The following is a 24,902-nucleotide window of genomic DNA, read 5'->3' on the forward strand; positions in this document are numbered from 1 at the left end:
GTCTCTTGACGCTGAGAGAGGAAATCCTTTCTTCGTTCCTGAGTAGTCTTAGAAACATCGGGATATATCCATACTTTCTGACCTCCAAATAATTTCTGAGAGTTCTTATAGTTTCAAAATCATATTGGCGTCTTGTTCAAAAACAAAGGACACTAAAAGAGTAGCTCTTTCTGTATCAGCTGTTAAAGTTTGTTCAAGAAGACACATTATCAAAATCAATCTGAGTCCCTTGAGCATTCTTTTTCCCTAAATCCTTTTGTATATCCTTTCTATTTGGCAGGTAATATAATTTATTAATTGGAGGAATATTATTAGGGAAAATTTTTAAATTCTCAGATAGATATCTCTTAAGATAATCAATAGGTAAAACACCTGGAGCCAAGGGAAAATTCAGGAAACGAAGATTTAGCCGATGATTATAATTTTCTATCTGTTCAAGTTTCCTATGAATCAAGGTATTGTCCTTAATTGTAGCTGCTTTAAACTGTTGTAAGTGTGTTATTTCTTCCTGTGTTTGCCTGGCTTGATCTGTAAACTCCGTTTTCATTAAATCCACAGTCTTAGTTAAAGTATCAAGTTTGGTTGTAATATTTAGTTACCTCCTCTGTGGTCTTGGTCATTTTAGTCTCCATTCGTTGTAGCAGCCACCAGATATCATTCAGGACGCCTCCATGGGAACTGATACTTCCTCAGTTCTCTTGGTTATAACCATCAGCTGTTCTTCCGTTGACGCTGTGCCCTCGCTGGGAGACCCCGTATATCCACTTCCTGGATCATGGCTCTCCTGCTCCAGAGCCCCGGTTACGGCTGGACACGGAGGGTTAAGGGAGGGCAGAGGAGAGAGTGATGTTTCAAGGCCCGAAAGGGCAATAGGCTCTCCCATGCCTAGGTCCAACGTCAGGATGTCCAAACCTCTGATTACTTGCGTCGTCGTCGATAGAGCTGGGAAGAAGCGATCGACAGTTTGCTGGGCTGGAGTGCACGTTAGTGCCGGCGAGGATGCGGCTCTAATCACCCCCTTCCTCTTCGTATGCAGCATAGCAGAAAGCGCTGAAAAATTTATCTGCTATCGCCAGGTAATGAGGAACTCCAGCAGTTGTCAGCTCTTAACTGCGTCTCACTCACAGCTCACCCACCGCCGCCATCTTGGCTACCGAGTTTTCCATATTTTATTGAAGTCTGAGTTTAATGCTTCTTTTACATTCCTCTTTTGACTACAATTCTCATATTTATTATTTTCTCTTTTTCTTTCATCTCTTCTGCCCTCTCCTCTCACTATTTGTCTGTGGTTTCATGTTTTGTTTTTTTACTTCTTTCCCCCTCTTATTCCACTGTCTTGCTCTGAAACCTTACTGTGGTGCCTCAAATTTATTAGCAACTTGAGCTACATAGCAACATTTAAACTGTGTGTTTTCATAATATGGTTGTGACATAAAGTGGTACTTGTGTTCTCTGGTATTAAACTGAAAACGTATAAAGTGTTAATTAAAAAGCTGGAATGGAATTATGGAGAAAGCTAACTTGCAGTTAGTTTGTAGATGTATGTATGCATTTCAGCTTTTGAAAATGAAAAGTATAATGGCAAAAAATATGTAAAGTGTTCTTTTACTTTAATCACATCTCAGACCAAACAATTAAGCATAAATTAATAGTGTCATGTTCACAGTTTGGTGACCTGTATGTGTAGTAGAGAGTTTATTTCAAGGTATTTATATAAAATGTACTCATGCTTTTATGAAAAAGACACTGACCATTGTTTTCCTTAAAACTTTAAATGTTTTGACATTAAAATTAATAGTTCATTAACATTCAACAGTATGCCAGTAAATGGAGATTTGTACGGTTTCAGTTTTTTTAGCTGGAAGTATATTAGTAAATTAAGGATTTGGTTTTAAATGCTAGTTTTATATAGAAATATAATGTAAAAATTTGTCTTTGGTTGTTGCAGTTATTTGACAGGTTTTAAGGGTTATATTTTCTGAGCCATGACATCTCTCCTGCCACGGTTCGTGCCAGTTCGGGGGGAGGGTTTATCGCGACTGCGGCAGGAGAGATGCCCAATCTCTCCTGCCGCGATCCATCCCCCACCCCAGAACCAATATTGGCAGGAGGGAGCCCAACCCTCCTGCCAAGGCGTGAGTCCTGTGGCCCCCCCACCCCCCTTAAAATATGGGCAGGAGGGATCCCAACCCCTCCTGTCCACGACGCACCCCCCATGACCACCCCCGAACCCCCAATTGCCCCATCACCCCTGTGGGCAAGGATGGTGGGCCTGCTGGGCGGACAGGCTTGGGACTCATTCTTCTGGCCAACTGACTATAAGTAAGGGGGGGTGTTGGGGAGTTGCGGGGTGAGGGGGTCGATCAGGGGTTTGGGGGATGGTAGTGGGAGGTGCGTTGTGGGCAGGAGGGCCTGGGATCCCTCCTGCCCATATTCTAGGGGGTGGGAGGTGCGCTGTGGGGATCCTTCCTGTATTTTAAGAGGGGGGGTCGCAATGGGCAGGAGGGGTGGGCTCCCTCCTGCCTGTATTTTAAGGAGGATGGGGGGGTCGTGGGGCTCACACCTCGGCAAGAGGGGTTGGGCTCCCTCCTGCCAGTATTGGTTCGGGGCTGGGGGTGGATCACGGCAGGAGAGATTGAGCATCTCTCCTGCTGTGATCACGATCACCCCTCCCCCTGAACTGGCACAAACCATGGCAGGAGAGATTTGGCATCTCTCCTTCCACGATTGTTGTGGGGGGGATTCTGTAATCATGTTGTTTATGATAGGCGCCGGTTACAGAATCCAGCTTTTAGGCGAAAGACTGGCCCCTCCTTTGCCCAAAAGTTCTTGTTTTGGGTGTTTGGGACTTAGGCTATTTTTTGGTTGATAATGTGTTGTAAGTTTAGACATAGTGGTGGTCTGGGCGTTTAAACAGCTGAAGGTAAAAGTAGGCCATTCTCAAAAAAAACCCTCATTTTGGAAGGTTGGGTTTTTTTAGAGAATGGAAATTTTCCCTGCTTCTACTTTCAGCGTTTAGGGCCTTAGGCCAAAAGGGGACTTAGACGTTGTGTTTTTTGTTTTTTTTTATTAAGACCCTCCATATGTTTACATTGGTGTTTGTTTAAAACTTTACCATCTTTTCTGGAAAAATACCCATGTCAAGATATACAATAATAAAACAACAAAGTAGGAAGACCCAATGCTTCACAGTGAAAACAGTCCAAGAGATGAAAACAACAAAAAAACTGTGGACATATGTTATTATTTTATTTTTTTATTGTGAAGTTTTAACAATAAATCATCATTTAGAACATCTTCACCCACTATTTTTTTGTTGTTTTCATCTCTTGTACAATAATAAAACAAAATGTAATCAATAAAATAGAAAAGGAACTCCATAAAATGATAGAATGAGGGAAAGAATATCTTCAGGATTAATGCTAAACTATTTTCATTGGTTTTGATTTTACTTTGCCTCATTGTTGAATATCTGAACAGTGTGTTTACTAAAAAATGAGGTTGTATCCTTTATGGGCTTTTTAAAAACATTTTTCATTCATTGGTTGATGTGTATCCTTCAGTGATATGTTTCTTTGATATGGATATGGCTATTAAATGTAATAACTGTAAATCCAAAAATGTAAATATAGCATCATCATTTTAAAACTCTCTGAGGTATGAATGCAGGAAGAAGGCCTCTTTCAAAGGAAAAGAGGTTCTGGAATGAGAGAGTCATGGGATAAGATTTAAAAAGAAAAGAAAAGAGCTGGGGGGGGGGGGTAAACAGGAAATAATAATGAATTTGTACAAAAATTCTGGCAGGTTCTTGAATAGCCTCCGAAGTGGATGTGCTGGAAACAGCAACAGAAATTAAGAAAGTATGAGAAAAGGCGAAGAAGAGGCTGTGTAGCCAAGCAGATGTTAGATAAGGACAGACTAATCTTTATGTGCCAACATGTTTTGTTTCTATGTTCTCTGTCACAACGCATATGTATAGAGGAAATGCAATTAAATGTTCAGATTAAACATTATCAATATGGTTACAATAACCTGATATTCTAACTGCAGTTTTATTTGTTTTTTTTTATTTTTTAGTTCCACTTCAACAGTTTGTGCCAAAATAATGCTTCAATCAGATGAAACCAGTAAATTGGAGAAAAGAACAGCTGCACTTAGCAAGGTTTTGGATTCATTGTGCCCATATCACAGACAACAGATTTTAAATATGCTGATATTTTTAACACAAGAACTAAATGTTTGTACATCACATGTTACTCTAGAGTCAAAGAAAACTCTCCATGAAGAAAAGGATGGCCTATTGTGCAGTTCTGTTGAACACAGGCATACCAGGCGTTGCCATTTGAAGTACCTAAAACCAAATTCTTTGCTACCAGTTAAGAAAATACATTGTTTATCTTGCCAGACTTTATCACTGGATTCTCCAAATCTTAATATACATCATTTTAAAACTTCACAAAATGGAATCAAAATGAATGACTGTAATAGACCTCGTAGCCCATCACCACCACCATTATCACCTATATGGAATGATAACATTGAACTCTTAAAGTCGATGTCAGACTATGGAGATTTTGAAACCAAAAAATTTGAATTAAATAATCAGCCTCCTCCTCTCTTGCCAGCAGTGGGCAGCAATCGGGGACTTAAAATATGCAAGAAAGGGAGGTCAGGTAGTTTAATTGAGTTTTCACTGTCAACAAACCAGAAGAATAAATCTGTAAATTCTAAAAAGTATATGAAAAGTGAAAGTGCCTCTGTTTTTCAAGATTTAATGGATCGTATTAATGAAAGATTGAAATCAATAGAAACATTGGACATTAAAACAAATCCTGGAAAATTCACATGCATTGAAAACAGGAAAGCACACAGTACAAAATTTGGAGAATTTATAAAATCTCTTATGCAAAATGCGAAAGCGAATGATTATAGTTTCATGGAGCTATTGAGTCAACATGAGAAAAATGTAGAAAATAAAATTATCCAAACAAGATTTCGCAAACGCCAGGAAAATTTGCATGCAATGCATCTTTCTCCTGATTCATCTTTGTTGCGACGGCAGTTATTACAAATCAAAAGAGAACTTTCGTGTCTCAATGACCCTTATGTAAGAAAAAAGTTAACTTGTAAAGGAAAAAGAAAGAAATATGTTAATAGTAATGAATCAATTCCACAGAAATCAAGAAACAAATCGAGACATAATATACCTGAAGGCATAACTCTGCAAGATGTAAACAATCAGAAGAAATCAGTGCATCGGGTAGCTTATCAGACACAATTATTAGAACTACCTCAGCAAAGTTTAAAACCCCAATTTGATACAATAACCTGCAACAATGTGGTATCTAACTACTTGAATTTAACTACAGCAGGAGGAGAAACTATAGGTGACAAACAAGACAGTATACAATACCATTTAGATAGTATAAGACAGGGAGAAAATGAGTGTGTGTTCTCAGTGGATTACAGTGGAATTTTGGGAAGAACAAAATGTAATATTGTGACTCCTGGATGGTATTCAGTGTGTGTAGCTAATGATTTCATGCTTAACAGATCTGCCAAAGGAAAACTATCTTCTGTAAACTTAGAAAAAAATAAAATTGTGGAAGGCAAAGTTGAAAGATCAGGGAATATAGATGTGAATAAGATAGCAAGGAATACAAGTTTGCAAGTCGTTGTAGAACGCTTGGAAGATGCATTGCGCTTACCAAAAAAGGCATCTCACGAGCTTGCACTGATGCAAAGGTTTAAAATAAATAGTAAATTGAAAAATGCGCTTAAATCTAACTTAAAGCAAAATGCTAACAAAGAATTATATCATGGCACAAATTCATTGCTAAAGTCTCATGTGCCATTTAGCAGTGCAGACAAAATTAAAAGTGTGTCAGCAGATCTTTTGAATGTAACCAAACCAGTGTATGATTGTTCTTTAAATCCTTCAGCTTGGAATTCTAGCAATTTAGTTCATATTAGTAAAGAGACAAAGACACAGTCTAGTTATTATAGTCCCATAAAGCTTATGTTTGTTTCAGAGGTCAATTGTAAGGAAGGTGTGAGATACATTTTAAGTTCTATCAGTGTGACTTCTAAAGGAAACCATAGTAATTGCTTTTTTGAAAAGGCTTCAGAATCACTGATAAATAAAACAGAGAAAACAGAAAATAGAAAAGAAAGCTCTCAAGATGTTTCTAATGTTTGTCTAGATGTTTCCAGTGAATATATTTTGTCTGAAAAGGAACCAGGTTTGAACAATATTATAGATACTTATAATATGAATGAGACAGAAAAGTATTGCATACAAAATGTAGACAAGATGGTAGACAGAGCAAGCAATATGGATGATTCTACTCTGAAAAGAAAACCTGGTAGATCCAAAAAAACAGGTCCTCAAGTTATAAAGCAGACTAAAAGACCGGTTGGCAGACCACCTAAGGCAATGCTACATGGAAATGAAAGCATTCATAGCAGAGATGAGTCAAACAATGATAAAAGTACAGAATCTGCTGCTTCTGGATTGGAAGAATATAGTAAGAAAAATCTTTTAATAACTGTTGTGTTTGGAAGATCGAGAAGAATCCAGAGACATGTTTCTGAAGATGTGTGGATAGCTAAACCAGTCAATAATGTGCATGTTTTAAATGTATGTGCAGATTTGAAATATAATGGCAACAAAAATGTGGATGAAATAAATACTGTAGCAAATCATGAGTTTTTGAAGTCCAGCTATGAGCATGTTAGACCAATCAAAGACAAGCCTGTTTTGCATTACTCTGGCAGCAATGTAATTCATCCATATAAGAAGCCTGGAAGACCAGCAAAAATTAAAATCTCTGGCATATCTGTGACTGTTAATAGAGTTTCACCTCAAGAAAGAAAAGTAAGTATGAACAACTGCTTGCCATCTGTGGCTCAAAAGAGTAGCTTAGAAAAAACTATATCCAAGTATGATTATCAACAGTGCAGCAAACCAATTACTATGCAAGATAATCGCAGCCAAGATTGCTTAGACTTTCCTTCTATGGGACCTAAAATGGATGTCTCTCATTTAAGATATTCTGTTAGAGAAAGACATTCTTCACTGCCTTTTTCACATTCACTGAAATCTTACAAATCTGCCTTGGTACACAAGTCATCCAAATTATGTTTAAACAAAGCTAAAGATCAAAAAGATAACACTAAACAGTTAACTATGAGCACACCGTTAAAACACACTTTAGATGCCAAGAATGCCAAAAAAGATTGTGAGGAAAGTTGTAATTCCATTTTTGAAGTGTCGTCTGATCCCATTTTTCCATCAGATACTTCTCTCAGGTGGTGGGCAACTACTGTATCAAATGATACTTTGTTAGAAGATCTAGACAGTAGATTTGAGAAGATTGCAAATACTTGGTTGCAAGTTGATGGAAATGAACCCAAATGTTATCTTTATGGCAAAGGAAGCAATGATGAGCCAGACTGCAAATTGGAAATATCAAACCCTTTAAGGACCTGCCTTCTTGAATTTAAAATATCACCGGTGAAAACTCTTTTTCAAAAAAAGTGTGATATGAATGAACTTTGTGCTTGGTTTATGGAAACCACAGAAACCCAGTCCCTCTCAATAGTGAAGAAAGCAAATGCTCGAAACCCTTTGGATGTAATTAGTTCAAGAAGAACTAAAGCAAGAGCCAAACATTCTGATCTTAACTCGTGTCCATTCAGTAAGCATTTCAAAAAATTTGCATTAACTTCACAATCTTCAGAAAAATTGCAAATGTTGCATGGGGTTGTCAGACCACAACGTTTCAACCTTAAAAGTGAAACTGCATTAGTTGGAATAAGAACTAAATATAATATATTAAAGCAGAAAAAGTTGAGACTACAGCACAAGTTGTGCAATCAGTTAATTAAAAGGACATCTCAGCTTAGAAGTGTAAAATACAAATATGGTCGTGCGTTAAAGAAGATGAATGCTATCGTGCCCAGATTTCAGGGACACCATACAAATGAAACACAACAATCAATTTTGCCTGCTGAACCTGAAATCATAGATGCTTTTCATCAGACGGTGCAATTATCAGCTTTAAGAACACATGAAAATGAAATAAATGATAACCAGAAGTGGCAAAAAATACAGGTTCAAAGTAAACTTTTTCAAAGCACAGGCAGTCCAGAAATTTTAAAAGATTGTAGGGTGTGTTTGAAGAAGATCAATCATGTTGAAAATAAAAATTCATGGAAGTTAAATACAGCTCTTCCTGCTCCTGAATCTAGTGAATTTGGCAATAATCATCAGGCATATAATGAAAGAAGCTGTACATTAAGATCTTATTCTGCGCAGGAAAATGTGTTTAAAGGAGAAAAGAAAGTAAGGACAGATAATGGAGCAGAAAGACATCATAATGAAACAGTAAATAATAGAAAAAATAAATCCTCTATGAAATGGCTGAATGAACAAATGAAAAGGAACAAAGCCAGCATCTATATAAAATCTGACTACAGCTCTACTTTTGTTTCCAAAGCTTTGAATAAAAATAAAGGAAAAAAAAGATCTGGAACTCCTCTGGAGATTGATATAAAAGCTGCAAAAAGACCTAAAAGACAAACTGTGGCAGCAAGGTACACATAACATATTACTCAAAGTTCCAACTTGGTGAGTTTTTCTTTAAAAATGTATATAGTTGCAAAAGAGGTTACATCTTACATAAATTGATAGGATAACTTTAACAGTAGTGTCCAAGTTACTGTTGATTTTATATATTTATATATATACTAGTGTTTAAGCCCATTACATTAACGGGTGCTAGAGTAGATGTCTGTCTGTTGTTTTTTCTTTTTCTTTGTCTCTCTCTCTCTCCTTGGACGCTGTCTGTCATTCTTTCTGTCTGTGTCTCTCCCTGGCTCCCTGTCTGTCTTTCTTTCTGTCTCCCTGGTCCCCTGCCTGCCCTATATTTCTCTGTTGTGCCATGCCTACCTGTCTCTCTATGGCTCCCTTCTGTTCCCCCCCCCCAAGAGCAAAGCATGATTGCTTTCTGCCCCCCAGCACACCCCTCTCCCTAAAGCAGCCCCCTTTCCCTCTTCCTCCTCCACTTCTTTCCAGCATGGGATACATGATTGCTCTCTGCCCCCTGTTGTGCCATGCCTGCCTGCTCCATGGCCCCCTTCTGTTTCCCTCCTCCCAGAGCAAAGCATGATTGTTGTCTGCCCCCAGCACACACCTCCCCCCAAAGCAGCCCCCTTTCCCTCTCCCTCTGCCCCCTGTTGTGCATACCTGTTCTTACCCTTTCTCCATCCCAGCTTCTTGGTGTCTTCTGGCCCACCGTCATGAATCGCTGCCGCTTCTCTTCAAAGCAGCCTGCTGAGGTTTGCCAGCCAGCTGTAGCGAACCTCGCAGGCCGCTCTCCACCTCGGTCGCACGTTCCCTCTGACGCAATCGCATCAGAGGGAATGTGCTACTGAGGAGGAGAACAGCCTGCGAGGTTTGCTACAGCCAGGTTTGCTACAGCAGGCTTTGAAGAGGAGCAGCAGCGGCGGCAGCGGTTGGTGAGTGAGGGCAGGAGGGGGGAGTCGCCAGCGTGTTCCTTGCCTCCGTGTTCGAAAATGGAATTCGGCACGGACCCAGTCACCACAGTGGCAGGGAACACGCCGTCCTAAGTGTGCATGCGCGCTTAGGGTTTTATTATACAGGATATATATATATATATATATATATATATATATAATCCAGAAATGGTCTTGATTATGAAATTTGCCCCTATTGAAAACGAACTTGACATTTTCTGGTGTGATATAATTTTCTTAAACTCACAAGATGCCTGCTGTGGGTGTCCTCTGTGCCTGCCTGGTTGTGTGTCCTCTTTACCTGCTGTGTCTGCCTGGTTGAATGTCCTTTGCGTCTGCTATGGTCTCCTCCTGCTCTCCCTTAGTGGTGGCTCGTTCCTTCTCAAGGCCCTTTAATGCTCACCTTTGACGCGTGCCAAATGGCTGAGCGCCTTTGCCCCTCCCCTTTTAAGGGGAGCTTCAATGGCTGACATCGGAGGGGTGGGCGGAGCTACCTCTTGCTGCTGCCTCTCACTCTCCTCTGCCTCTGTCCCCTCCTCTTTCTTTTGCCTCCCAACTCTCTCTCTTGCCTCCTTCGCTTTCTCCTGCCTCCGACTCTGCTGCTTGCCCGGCTCTCAGGGCAAGCTGGAAGCAGTTGCCATTGGTCCCTCCCCTTTTAAGGGGGAGTTTCGATGGCTGATGTCAGAGGGGTGGGTGGAGCTAACTCTCGGCATGCCCCTCACTCTCTACCACCTCTGTCCTCTTTCTCCTGCCTTCTGATTCTCGCCTCCTTCACTTTCTCCTGCCTCTGACTCTGCTGCATCAAGTTAGTCTAATAAAAATGTATCACCTTATTTCCTTTGTTTTGTTTTACTTCTATATCACTAATAATAAAACCCTAAGCGTGCATGCGCACTCCTACCTGTGTGATCCCTGCCTCCGTGATCCATAGCTCCATGGCCTTTGACAGAGAAATGTTAAAGCGTGTGATACATGTGCGTTCGGTGCGTGCGCGAATGAATGTTTACTGTATCCAGCAGCGGTTACTGTGTGCCGGTTGCCCTTTCCACTGTATACAACACAATGCGTGATTTTTTTTAAAAAAAAGGTAGCTGGGAGAAGGGGCACGATAAACAGACAGGCAGTGGGCAGGGACATTGACAGACAGACAGAAATAGAGACACACACATTGAAAGACAGATAAGTGTGAGTGAAAGACACACAGAAGGACAGGGGGCCAGGGAGAGAGATAGAAAGAAAAAAAAAATCAGACAGCGGACAAGGAGAGAGAGACACACACAGAAAAAAAGAGACAGACAGACTGCGGCCAAGGAAACAGACAGCAAAAAAAAGACAGACAGACATACAGTGGCCAAGGAGACAGACATACAATGGCTAAGGAGAGAGAGAGAGAGAAAGAAAGAAAGACAGACAGACATGGGGCCAGGGAGAGAGACAGACAGAAAGAATGACAGACAGGGGGCCAGAGAGACAGACAGAAAGACAGAGCCAGCGGCCAAAGAAAGAGAGACAAAGGAAAAAAGACAGACAGCAGTCAAGGAGAGAGAGAGAAAGAAAGACAGACAGAAAGCAGCCAAGGAGAGAGGGAGAGATAGAAAGAAAGACAGACAGACAGACATCTATTCTAGCACCCGTTAATGTAACGGGCTTAAAGACTAGTATTACATATCTAGAGAATAGCCAGGTTTTCAACAGTACACTAAGGGCTCCTTTTACGAAGGTGTGCTAGCGTTTTTAGCACACACACCAGATTAGCGCACGCTATAGTACACGCTAGCCAAAAAACTACCGCCTGCTCAAGAGGAGGCAGTAGCGGCTACCGTGTGTGGCATTTTAGCGCGCGCTATTCCACGCGTTAAGGCCCTAATGCACCTTCGTAAAAGGAGCCCTATATGAAATTTCAAATAACTACATTCAACTCTCAATAAAAATGGAAGAGAATTCCATAAACTGGGAGCAACTGTTTTTAAAAAATTTTTATGACTGGATGCTAACTTAGTGGATAAGACAGAAGGAATATCATGTTTTAAATTGTGCAGACCAGATAAGATTAAAACTTAATTGCAATTGAATCAGAACAGATAAATAGCATAGGTTCATTTCCTGAAGTATCTCTTTTTTTTATTTATAAATTTATTAATTGTTACAACATAACAAATTCAAGTAATATAAAGAACTAAACTAAATTAAACCTTGGGTTTGTATACCGCATCATCTCTACATTCGCAAAGCTTGACACGGTTAACAAGGGTTAGGGTAGAAAGGAACTCCAGTGAAAGGAAAAGACAAAATGAAGAGAAAATTTAGGACAGAGTAACCAGAGAGAGGAAGAATCACATTTTTGAAAATAACCAGGTTTTCAGATGTTTACGGAAGATTTGGAGGGAGCTCAGATTCCTAAGAGGGAAGGTAAGATTGTTCCAGAGCTCAGTGATTCTGAAAGGGAGGGAGGAACCTAGTTTTCCTACAAGGGAAACGCCTTTTCGAGAGGGAAAGGAAAGTTTCAGTTTTGGGGTAGATCTGGTGGAATTGGGGTTAGAGGAATTCCAAGAAAGAGGAATAAAAGGGGGGAGAATGCCGTGTAGGATCTTGAAAGTAAGGCAGGCACATTTGAAGTGGACTCTGGAGATTATCGGGAGCCAGTGGAGCTTGGACAAAAGTGGTGAGACGTGGTCGAATTTGCTTTTTGCGAAGATAAGCTTAGCAGCGGCATTTTGAATCCGCTGGAGTCTTTGAAGGTTTTTCTTTGTTAGGCTTAGATAGATAGAGTTGCAATAGTCCAGTTTGGAAAGGATGGTGGATTGGACAAGGACGGCAAAGTGTTTTTGATGGAAACAGGTTCTCACTTTCCTTAGCATGTGAAGGCTGAAGAAACATTTTTTTATTAGGGAGTTGAGGTGATCGTTGAAGGAAAGTGTAGAGTCAATGATGACTCCCAGAATTTTACTTGAGTATTCAAGATGCAGGGTGGGACCAGAGGACAATGGATGGAAGTGGGCAGTTGGTCCAGTTTTGGGCCGAGCCAGAGAAGTTTTGTTTTGGATTCGTTCAGTTTCATCTGCACAGTGTGGGCCCAGGATTGAAGGTTCGATATACATGAGGATATGTTCGCAGAGAGGTTGGTGAGGTTCTGGTCGGTCTCGAGGAGAACAAAGATGTCATCTGCGTAAATGTAAAGTGTTTCAAGTGGGGAGAGATGGAGGAGTTTAAGGGAGGACATGTAAATGTTGAAGAGGATAGGAGAGAGAGGTGAGCCTTGTGGAACTCCACATATCGGGTTCCAGGGGGAGAAAGAAGTGCCCTTCATGTTGACTGTGTAGGAGCGGGAGCGTAAGAACTTCGAGAACCAGTCAAGGATTGTGGAGTTAATGCCTATCTCGGTGAGTTGGTATATTAGGATATCATGATGGACGACATCAAAAGCTGCAGAGAGGTTGAATTGAAGAAGGACGGCGAACTTGTTGCGAGAATGGAGATGTTGAACTTTTGAGATTAAGGAGGTCAGAAGGGATTCGGTGCTGAAGTTGGGACGGAAGCCCTATTGGTAAGATAGAAGAATGGTGAATTTTTTAAGGCAGGAAGATAGTTGAGTGGATATGATGGATTCTAGCATCTTGGTAAGGAGAGGAATGTTTGCTATTGGATGGTAGCTAGATGGTGTGGAAGGGTCTAGATCAGGTTTTTTCAGTAGTGGGGTTAAGGAGATATGGCCCATTTCTGGGGAGAACAGACCTGAATGGAGGGCAGAGTTTATGAGAATGGTAAGAGATGAGATGGCCTGAGGGGGAGTGTTCTCGTAAAGGTAGGCGGGGAATGGATCCAAGGTACAGTTGCAGGATTTCAATTTGAGGCAGAGATTATGGACCAGGGATTCAGAAACTAGTTCGAAGGAAGACCAGGATCTGTCGGCTGGGATGAGGTAGGAGTCTATTGGGATAGGGTTGGGGTCGATTGGAATCAAAGATTTGTAGGAGATTGCAGGTGCGAAGGAGCGCCTCAAGGTGGAGACCTTATCGCTGAAGAACTTTGCTAGAGAATCGGCTGAGGGGGAGGAGGGGAGGATGGAGTCATTTTTGGAGGTTAAGGAACGCCAGATGTTAAATAATGTGCTACTCTGGTTGTTGGATTTGGAGATTTTGTCACCGTAGAAGTTTTTCCTTGCTTTTTTTAGAACAGTATTGTAGAATTTAATATTGACCCTCCAGGAGTGTCTGTCTGTAGGGGATTTAGATTTTTTTCCATTTTCGTTCCAGAGCTCAGCATTTCTGTTTCAGTTATCTGTGGTATGGGAGGTACCAAGGGGCCTTACGTGAATAGGAGATGGTTTTAGTGGAGAGAGGGGTGAGGGAATGGAAGATGAACTCGGAGAGGGCGACCCAGTTTTGCCAGTTAGTTTCTGGTTCTGCTGGTTTAGGGATGGGGGAAAATTTGTCAAGAAAATTGGTCCAGAACAGATTGCTCGAGATTTTTTTTCGGAAGGTAATAGAATTTGAGGTGCGGGATGGGGGCCCAAAATGTGACATGAAGATTGGGAGACAGAAAGCCCCTAGGAAGTGGTCAGATCAGGGGACAATTTCCCAGCGAATGTCGTCGGTTGAGGTTTTGTGGGTAGTGAGATCTTGAAAATTGATGAGGTCTAGTGTGTGGCCTTTTTCGTGGGTTGGGGAGATATTGATATACAAGTCCACATTATTGAGGGCTGGCTAATCTTGTCGTTGATTTTATATTCGAAGAAATAAAAAGCTAAACATCAATAGTCTAATAAGCTCTGAGGTCAGGCAAATAATCATTTCATTTCATTCCTTCTCAGCTTCTGCACTAGTGACAGACAATATATCCAATTTAGGTTTATCTAATAGAAAATTTTCTAAATGAACTGGATCTAAATATATATATATCTAGTGTTCTGATAAATCACCAAGCATTTACAGGGGAATTTAAGAAAAAATGAGGCACCCACAACCAAGGTTCTAACCTTGAGTTGCAGGAATTGCTTCCTCCTGTATTGCGTTTGTCTAGAGCAGTGTTTTTCAACCTTTTTTGGGCAAAGGCACACTTGTTTCATGAAAAAAATCACGAGGCACACCACCATTAGAAAATGTTAAAAAATTTAACTCTGTGCCTATATTGACTATATATAAAGTAATTCTCTTGAATAGGAATCAAATAAACACAAAAAAAGTATTTTATAATTACTTTATTATGAAATATTAAGTAAACAGAATAGTGAAAAATTATAAAAAACTTTATTCAGTGCGAAACCTGGGCCTGTTTGGCTGAACACAAAGCTGATATTCTGGCTGGAATCGAAGAAAGACACACACGTAGCTCTTCGTCAACAGCTCTCAGTCTCTCTCTGTATTTGGTTTTTATAGCATACAAAAATAGACAAATATACCTCCATCCTTTTTATTAAACCACAATAGCAGTTTTTAGCGCAGGGAGCTGCGCTGAATGCCCAGCGCTGCTCTTGACTCTCATAGGCTCCCTGCGCTAAAAACCACTATTGCGGTTTAGTAAAAGGTGACCATATTGTAAAATATAGACAGCAGATATAAATTCAGAACTGTGCATAGTAAGTGAAGGGAAGTTTTCATCTCTGGGAATTTATCCAGTTAACTATTAAGTTATTTGGGCAAATTCCTTTTAAAACTGTGGTAATACTGCCTCCACTTTGCTAAATTTAAAATAAAATCATTTTTCCTACCTTGTCTGGTGATTTCTGGTTGCACTTTCTTCTTCTGACTGTGCATCTAATCTTTCTTCCCTTCTATCAGCCTGTATGCTTTCTCTCCTCCACACCTCATTCCCTCCCCCAACTTTTTCTTCCTCTCTCCCTGACCTTTCTTTCTTTTTTTCTGTTTCTCTTCTTTCCTTCTGTTTCCCTGCCTGCCCCCTTTCTTTCTTTCTCCCTGCCGTTCCCCAAGCCACTGCCACTGCCATCGGGGAACAGGACCCACCAATGGATAACAGGCCCCAACGCCGACGCATGCTCTCCCTGACGTCAATTCTGCAATCGGAGAGGAAGTTCCGCCCAGCCAGGCAGCGATTGGCTGGCCCGAACTTCCTCTCCGACTGCAGAATTGACGTCGGGGAGAAGAAGACTTATCGGCTCGATAGATTAGATCGCCAAGACAAAGTGAGTCCTGGGTGATCGACTCACTTTGCCTTGGCGAGCTACTGGCGCTCCTGCCTCAGGCCCCCTGTCAGCTCCGGGCCCCTGAATGCAGGACTGGTAGTACTGCCCTGATGGCGGCCCTGCGGCACACCAGGCAACATCTCGCGGCACACTAGTGTGCCGCGGAACAGCGGTTGAAAAACACTGGTCTAGAGACATCTGGAAAGATGTTTATCTGTTGACCACAAAACAGGGCATTTTTGTTCAAAAAATACAGTTTAAGTCTGTCTTGTTTTTCTAATTCAGTCATAAAAGTAACTAATAATGTTGCTCTCTTGGCTATATAATCTTTTGATTCTAGGTATAGGGAAATATTTAAACTATCAGGTGACACTAATTGATCTTCCCCCCCTTCTTCTGAAATCTTTTTGGTACTACTAGTTAAATAATAAAGATTATCTGGAGAAAACTTTTCTAAACCAGTATAAGAAAGTACTTCTTTAAAATACATTTTTAGTAGTTCCAAACATTTCCTGAAGTATCTCAAAGGTCAAACATAGAATTTCAACTTAATTTGAGCTGACATTGGTAACCAATGCAAAGAGAGTAAAAGTTGAGTCTCATTATGCATAGAATAGCCCTTGCTGCTGTATTTTGTATGAGCTGTAAACAATATAGTTGGGGTTTTTTTTAATTCCAATATACAAAATATTACAATAATCCAATTTAAAGAAAATAAACACATAAACAATATTTTCTAAATTTTGTTAGAGAAAAAGAACATATTTGATAAATAAATTGTTATTTAGTAAAAGTGGAAATGCTAGATAGGCTTCAGTTAGGTGGATGTGACTTAGGCGTTTCCTAGGTGTATTGGAGGCGTCCGCATATAGGTGAACGAGGCTTCTATTTTTTTATGTTCAATAATGCATTACTTAAGCAAAACACATGAAAAAAAATTATTGCATACTAAACTTCTATTATGGGGTAAAGAGGACTCATATTTGATAATGATAGAAAAAGATTTTTAATAATACATTACTCAAGCAAAGCAGATGAAAATATATGTATATATATGTGTGTGTATGTATGTATATGTGTGTGTATATATATATATATATTTATATATATACATACACATGAAAGTATATGTATATTGCATACTAAACCTCATTTCCAAAAGGTTAAGAAAAGAGATGCACTACTTACAATGGCTGTGCTTCAGAGCAAGTGGGCATGTCTGATTCACATTCTTGATATCATTGTGACATCATCAATATGCACCTACATAGCAGAATGCCACTAAAAAATAGGAATATATGCTGCGGTATATGAACATACTTGAGATTTGAACCCTTGACCTTTGGAAGATGGAAGCAGCCCCTTTAACCACTGAGCCATAGGCACTTTCTTTTAGGCAGGGGTTCCTGCCATGTGAGATGATACCTTAGGACAGTGGTTCCTAGAGGACCACCAGCCAGTCAGGTTTTTGGGATTGCCCTAATGAACAAGCATGAGAGAGATTTGCATATAATGGAGGAGACAAGCATGCAAATCTGCTCCATGCATATTCATTAGGGCTGTCCTGAAAACCTGACTGGCTAGTGGTCCTCCAGGACAGGGTTGAGAACCACTGCTTTAGGACATGATAACCATCTCAGGGTAAAAATAAGTTTCCTTCTGGACCCTGGAGAGAGCAGAGTTCTAATGTAAATGGCAAAGTCCACAATTCATACTCTCTTATGAAACCAAAAAGAAGCTGTTAAGGTACACAGGGGGGGGGGGTTGTGGAGATTTAAACTATAACCTGTGGAAGATGGAAGCAGTGCCTTTAACCACAGAGCCACAGGGGCTTTTGTTTAGGCAGGGGTTCCTATTATTTTTTTAATCTCCTTTTTGAGTCTTATTGCAGATCGCTGACACTGGCCAATTTTGCCTCTTTTGTAAACTGCATAGAACCACAAGTCTTATGCAATATAAAAATAAAAATTTGTTATTTTATGTTATATACAGGTAATTACAGTATTTTCCCCAAAGAAGTAAAAAAAAAAAAAAGCAACTTTCAATGGACAAGTATGAATCCTGAACCTTAACATCAGACAATATGCAACATTCAACAAAAAATAAAGAACAAATCTTATCACTTCCTTAAGAAAAGAAAATATATGTTATATTATGTGATAGTCATATTCCACAAACTCCCAATAATAGTTCAAAGTGGATTATAAAAAATAAACAAAATATAACAATTAAGGGCTCCTTTTACTAAGCTGCGATAGTGTTTTAGTGCACGCCAGCATTGAGCTTGCATTAGTTATAGCCGCATAGCGCGGGTTTAGCGTGCGCTAAAATCCTGCGTGCGCTACAAACTCTATCACAGCTTAGTAAAAGGAGCCCTAAGTGTTAGTAATACATTAAATGCTTTCCAAACACATGTCTTTAAACCTTTATGTAACTTAAGGTAACAATTCAGCAATCTTAATTTAACAGGTAGCAAATTCCAAAATTTGCTGGTAATATATAGAATGCACCAGAATGCTCTTGTAGCAAATACCATGAGGGGAGGGAATAATATAACAAACAAGAGAGAATTCTGTGTAATAGTGGAAAAAGAAAATAAAGATATTACATATTCTGGGGAAGATCATAAAAAATTTTAAATATTATGCACACCAGTTTAAAAAAAATGCAGGCCTGGATTAGAAGCCGATGGATCAACAATGGAGTGACATGGTTTAGAGCAGTGGTATTCAACCCAGTCCTCAGGGACCACCTGTCCAGTCGGGTTTTCAAAATCTCTGTCATCCATATTCATTCTGGATATCCTGAAAACCCAACTGGCCAGGTGATCCCTGTTGAATACCACTGGTCTAGAGAGATTCAAGGAAAAATAATTAGCAGGTAAGACTTAATTTAACCATGCTGGCCTGTATTGCTTTTGGTGGTCATAAAAGTACATATTTTGGAATAGAAACATTTAAATATTTAGAAATTTACTTTATAGTGTTTTTGTAATGGTCTGATAAAGTGTTTAACTTTCTCCACAGCACTTTGCAACTGATTTCTTAAAATGGGATGCGACAGAGACATTTGATGCCCATAAAAAGATGAGTGCCTTAATTAGCCATTGGATTGGAGCACTAAACAGTGTCATTTGCCATCTATACAATCTAAACAAAACTGGAAAGCTGTCAAGAAAAAAATCAGTTATTTTTGTTCTTTTTGCAAATGATTGTTTATTTGTACCATTAAGCTTTTTGGTTAAATTGATTTTCACAATTTGTGAATATTACCATTTTATTCAATCAGCATTATCTATTTTTCTTTTCATTTTTATGAAGTTTTGCACTTATTTTGCTTTGAATAGCATTTTGTTACATTTTACAGTATCAGATTTAAATATCTAATTTAGCGCATTTTGGTGAACAAAATTTAATGTATGCTATTGAGTAATTGACTGGATAGTGAATATAAAAATATATATTCTGATGCTATGAATTGTGAACCATGTTAGAACAGGTGGAGACAAACTACCTCATAGCAAATTTGTAAGACATAAAGGGGGCTCAAAGAAATAAAATCTTGGATTTCTACATTTGCAGAAATGTATAGTTATCTATTATGGTTCATATTTTTTTGTTGTTGTTGTTCTTTTGGACTGTAGTAAATTATTTTGTGACTAACTACAAATCTGTTCTAAGGTCAGTATCCAGAGCTGGAGTTTGCTTAGGAAAAAGTTTATCACTAAAGTAAATGTCAATTTTTATTTTTTTTTAATGGATTAGTAACTTCACATTTTGATGAAGTTATAACGGAAAAATTCTGATATTGTTCTACTGAAATATATTTGACTTTTATTTTTAAAAAGCAAACTTATTTGGTTGAATTTGTCTTTCTATAAGTCATTCCTAATTTATTTTGATTGATTCATTAATATGGTAAACTGTGGTATGCATTGATGCTTGTTTGTATTTGCCACAGGCTCTATTATTTGTAATGGAACCCCTCTCCTGTGCGTGCCAGTGAATCAGCCTTTTGTGGCTAAATTTGAATATTTCTGATATTTCATATCTATGCAGTTCAAGCAGAACTTGAAACTTACTGAATTATTAATATAACGTGAGTGCCTTCTTTTAAAAAAATAAAGTTAGAAGCAATGCAAAGAGGGGTTACCTAGATTTCTGAGATAACTTCACCTGAAACTTTCTTTAAAGCTTAGCCCATTCTTTTCATTTGTTTTGGTTTTTTTGTTTATTTTTATGTGAGGCATTTAGGGCCCTTTTTACAGAGTCCTGGCATGTCAAATGCAATTCAGCCCATTCAATTCCTATGGGCTGTGTCACATTTGCTGAATTGGAATTGCGACTGCAGCTTTGAAAAAGGGGGCCATCGTCTGTCAAGCTGGGAGTGGGGGGGAACCCATATTAATGTAGATGAAAATTTTAACCCTGAATATAGTACTTAACATTGACAGCTATGTGTGCCTAAGTTTTAATGTTACATAGAAAAAAGAATTACATTTTTAAATGTTCAGCATTTATTATAGAAAAAAAGTAGTATCTGTTAAAAATAAAAATTCTGAATGTGTGTATGCTGTATATTTTAAAGAAGCTGCTGGAAACTGTTTTTGTATGTCTACCAGTTCCTCACACAAAATACTAAGTGGTCCATTTACTAAGGTGTACTAATGGATTTAAGGGCAGATTCTATAACAGGGTCCTGATTGTAGGCAGCGGTAGGTGTCCTACCACCGACTGGCAGCCAATTAGGACTCATGTTTGAAAAAAACCTCAAAAACCCTGAGGCAGGCTGCCTACCTGTAGGCGTTTGTCATGGAGGCAGGGACACTTAAGCTCGCCTAGGGATGGGCGTGGTTTCACCCAGAAGTGGCCTTGGGCAAGCTTAAGCAACACTAGGCATCTCCCTAGGGCCACAACAGATGCCTGAATTGTAGGCCAGGAAAATGGGAGGAGCCTTAGGCCTCCTTCCTGGTGCATGCTGGGATGGAATGGGTGTGATCTAAGACCCATTCCATCTGAGCATGCAACAGGAAGGAGGCCTATAGCTGATTGGCCCAGGTGCCTAAGACCCCTCTGAGCTAATCAGGGCCTTAGACCCCTCCCTGGTGCATCCCAGGATGCACTGGGAAGGCCCACCATTTTGCAGAGGCGGCCTGCCGGCCTGTCTTCATTAAAGGTACAGGGGTGGGGAGGTATTGGGGTGGTCTTAGGGGTGGGGGTCTAGAGGTTTGGGTGAGTGTTGGGGGGATCTATTTGGGCGTGTTGCCGGTTTGAGGGGTGGTGGCAACAGGAAGGATTGGGCATCCCTCCTACTGGGCTACATTCCTGAAGGGTGCCAATGGTGCTTCGCAGAGGAGGATATCAGGTGGGACTTGCAGGCCGGCGGCAGAAGTGTGTGGGCATCCTTCTTGCTGATTACAGGGGTACTTATCAGCATTGCTTAAAACCAGATCTGATGAAGTGCAGGAGGGGGAGCATGAGCCCGTGAGGTTAATTCCCTTTCTAGTGTGGTTGTTAAAGTTTCACAACGCACGGGGATGTGAGGCTCTGCCCCCTTTTAAAAGAAACGAAGATAAAGTAGTTAAGCATTCTCATTGCAGAACAACACTCCCGAATGATGCTGCTAAGGATTTCTTTAAAGTTTTTGAGAAGTTTTTTGAGAGAGTACTGCTGCAACCGCTCAGCTATCGTGGCAGGTGTAGTTTCCCCCCAATCAGCTGAGATGGCAGGACTCCCCGAAGACGCAGTTTCTGGATGGTCTGCCGGATCAGCTGATGGCAAGGGATCCTTCGCTCAGGCAGGTGTGATTCTGTAGCTGGTGCCACTGACATGGGCGCCAGTTACAGAATCGGGAAGGGTAGGTAAGGCGTCTATTTTTACAGACAGATGCGATTCTGAATAGGACGCTAGTGTGCGATTCCCAGCCGCTTCTTAGGCAGCTGCTGAAACCAGCTTCCTATACAATATGCACTAAGAACCTGATTTTATAAATGACACCTGGGTTAGGCACCCTAATCACAGATGCCTAAATGATACCTAATATAGTTATGTGCACAACTTGTTTTTAATTGGTTTATATGACTGAAATGTTAACGCCGATCTTCAAAAAAGGTTCGAGGGGAGACCCGGGAAACTACAGACCGGTGAGTCTGACCTCGGTACCGGGAAAGATGGTAGATGCGCTGATAAAGGACCACATCATAGATCACCTTGACGGACACGGTCTTATTAGGACCAGCCAGCACGGTTTCAGCAAAGTTTGACAAACTTGCTGCACTTCTTAGAAGGAGTGAACAGGCAGATAGACAAAGGCGACCCGGTCGACATTGTATATCTGGACTTTCAGAAGGCGTTCGACAAGGTTCCGCATAAATGACTACTTCGGAAAATTGCGAGCCATGGAATCAAAGGTGAAATACTCAAGTGGATTAAAAACTGGCTGGAGCATAGGAAACAGAGAGTGGGGGTAAATGGACAATACTCGGACTGGAAAAGCGTCACCAGTGGGGTGCCACAGAGCTTGGTGCTTGGACCTGTGCTCTTCAACATCTTTATAAATGATCTGGGCATAGGTACGAAGAGCAAGGTGATTAAATTTGTAGACGATATGAAGTTATTCAGAGTAGTGAAGTCGCAAGGGGATTGCGAAGATCTGCAACGTGACATAATCAGGCTCGAGGAATGGGCATCGACATGGCAGATGAGGTTCAATATGGACAAGTGTAAAGTGATGTATGTCGGTAACAAAAATCTCATGCACGAATACAGGATGTCCGGGGTGGTACTTTGGAGAGACCTCCCAGGAAAGGGACGTGGGAGTTCTGATCAACAAGTCAATGAAGCCGTGCATACAATGTGTGGCGGCTGCGAAAAGGGCGAACAGAATGCTAGGAATGATAAAGAAGGGGATCACGAACAGATCGGAGAAGGTTATCAATCTGCTGTACCGGGCCATGGTGCGCCCTCACCTGGAGTGCTGCGTACAGCACTGGTCGCTGTACATGAAAGACACGGTACTACTCAAAAGGATCCAGAGAAGAGTGACTAAGATGGTTAAGGATTTGGAGGAGCTGCCGTACAGCAAAAGATTAGAGAAACTGGGCCTCTTCTCCCTCGAACAGAGGAGATTGAGAGGGGACATGATCGAAACATTCAAGGTACTGAAGGGGATAGACTTAGTAGATAGACAGGTTGTTCACCCTCTCCAAGGTGGGGAGAACAAGAGGGTACTCTCTAAAGTTGAAAGGGGATAGATTCCGTACACACATAAGGAAGTTCTTCACCCAGAGAGTGGTGGAAAACTGGAATGCTCTTCCAGAGTCTGTCATAGGGGAAACACCCTCCAGGGATTAAAGACAGTCAGACAAGTTCCTGCTGAACAAGGACTTATGCTGATAGGGATAGTCTCAGTCAGGGCACTGGTCTTTGACCAGAGAGCCGCGTGAGCGGACTGCTGGGCATGATGGACCACTGGTCTGACCCAGCAGCAGCAATTCTTATGTTCTTAAGAAGTCATAATTTTAATTGTCTAGGTTGCGCACAGATATCCTTGAGGCACTTAGCAATGCCTGTTGAGATACGCTCCAATGCCTAATGATGCCTACCTGAAAAATAGGGGTGGTTAAGGGTGAATAGGCATGGTTGACTTGGGTGTTAATAGGTGTTGTAGTTAGGCTCCGCTAAATTAAGCCAGGAATCTACCGGTGCCTACCACAAGGATGCCTAAGCATGCTTAGGCACCACTAAATGCGATTCTATACAGGACACCCAGTGGTGCCTACAAGTTAGGCGTTGCTTATAGAATCAGGCCTTAAATGCTAAGAAGCCCATTTTATGCCTAATGGTGTATTAGCTGTCAGTGTGTGCTAAATCTGTTAATGCACACTTAAATAAAAAAATTCCTAAGTGTTTCTTGTTATAAAGCTTTATATTATAGAAGGTAACTTTAGATGCTTTACATAATATATATATTTTTCTGAAGACAAGCAGGATGCTATGGAGCCTCCACTGGAACGCTTCCTATTTTACTTCTAGAAATCTTTGGCATATTTCACTATGCATATGAGCATCTTTCCTCCTACTGCCATTATGCAGGACCTAGTCAATCATTTTTCCTTTTCATTTTTTTTAAGTCAAATAAATTTTATTAGCATTTTATATACAGAAAAATAATAAGGAACATTAATAATCCCCCCACCACCACCATTTCCTCACATAGCAAATGGTCTTCTCTTACAAAATATCTTCAGATCTGACAAAGTTTATGACAAATTTTTCTCTTAAGGATTTATTTCCATTTTAATGTTTCGTTAGTTCTCCTCACTGTATTGGAACTGCATGTGTGATCTCATGTTTATTTCATTTTACTTTTTTGGTGTGTAGGTCTTATCAAGCATGGATGGGTCCTATCCTCTTTAATTACCACAAATTATTGTCTTAAATCTTCCAAGAGTAATTATTTTTTGAAAACAGTTACTTATCAAGACTATAATAAAATTGAACTTTCATCAATTACCACATCTTTTTCATTAAAAATTGAAGAATTCTGTCACTTGCCACCAAATGACCAAATTACAGCATGGTACAGTGCAACCAAAATCTTAATAGAAATGCTTGCCCCCTTAAGCACTAAAACTATTGGCCCAAAGAAAATAAGGAATTTCTGGTTCACAGATGAATTTTCACTTGTTTAACAACTAAGGGCACTAGAACAAAAATGGTGACGAATGAAAACAAGGGAAAATTTAAATAAATACAAAGAACAAATACAGTACTATAAAAATAAAATAAATCTAACGAAAAAAAGTATTACTCCAATTGTATCTCTAAAGCCAAAAACTCTTCTACCCTCTTCTCTATTCTTAAAAATCTTATAGCCCCATAAAGTATAGAAGATCTATCTGCAGAAATTAAACCTACTGCACAAAAACTTGCAAACTGTTTCTTACTAAAAAAAAATATAAAAAAGCACAAAAAAATCCTTCTCTTTCCTCTGTTAAATCTTATTTCTTCTTCCTGCAGTTTTGTTTAAAATACTGTGTTTTAGGTGGTATAGAGCCTATATTTCTGCCTTACTAGTAGTCTTACTTATAGTCCCACCAACCCCAGGGACCACTATTCATATATAGAGACCCATATAATCAGGACTTCACAACCAATCAAGATGACCTTTATTCTATGCAATCACTGTGGTGCTTTAATTCCAAGACATACTATTTGGAGGC

At 40.1% G+C, this 24,902-nt stretch overlaps 1 protein-coding gene across 1 annotated transcript in view; it reads left to right on the plus strand.

Moving 5' to 3' along the window:
* Window positions 1-20,244, plus strand: part of LOC117362382 — a 138,806-nt gene extending 118,562 nt beyond the window's left edge. The window contains exons 2-3 of the mRNA XM_033948673.1: window positions 4,078-8,632; window positions 18,706-20,244. Coding sequence (XP_033804564.1) covers window positions 4,078-8,608 — 4,531 coding nt within the window. The 3' untranslated portion in view covers window positions 8,609-8,632; window positions 18,706-20,244. The remainder of the gene's footprint in view (window positions 1-4,077; window positions 8,633-18,705) is intronic.
* Window positions 20,245-24,902: the final 4,658 nt, after the last annotated feature.

This window comes from Geotrypetes seraphini, chromosome 1 (genome assembly GCF_902459505.1).
Source record: "Geotrypetes seraphini chromosome 1, aGeoSer1.1, whole genome shotgun sequence".
Taxonomy (NCBI): domain Eukaryota; kingdom Metazoa; phylum Chordata; class Amphibia; order Gymnophiona; family Dermophiidae; genus Geotrypetes; species Geotrypetes seraphini.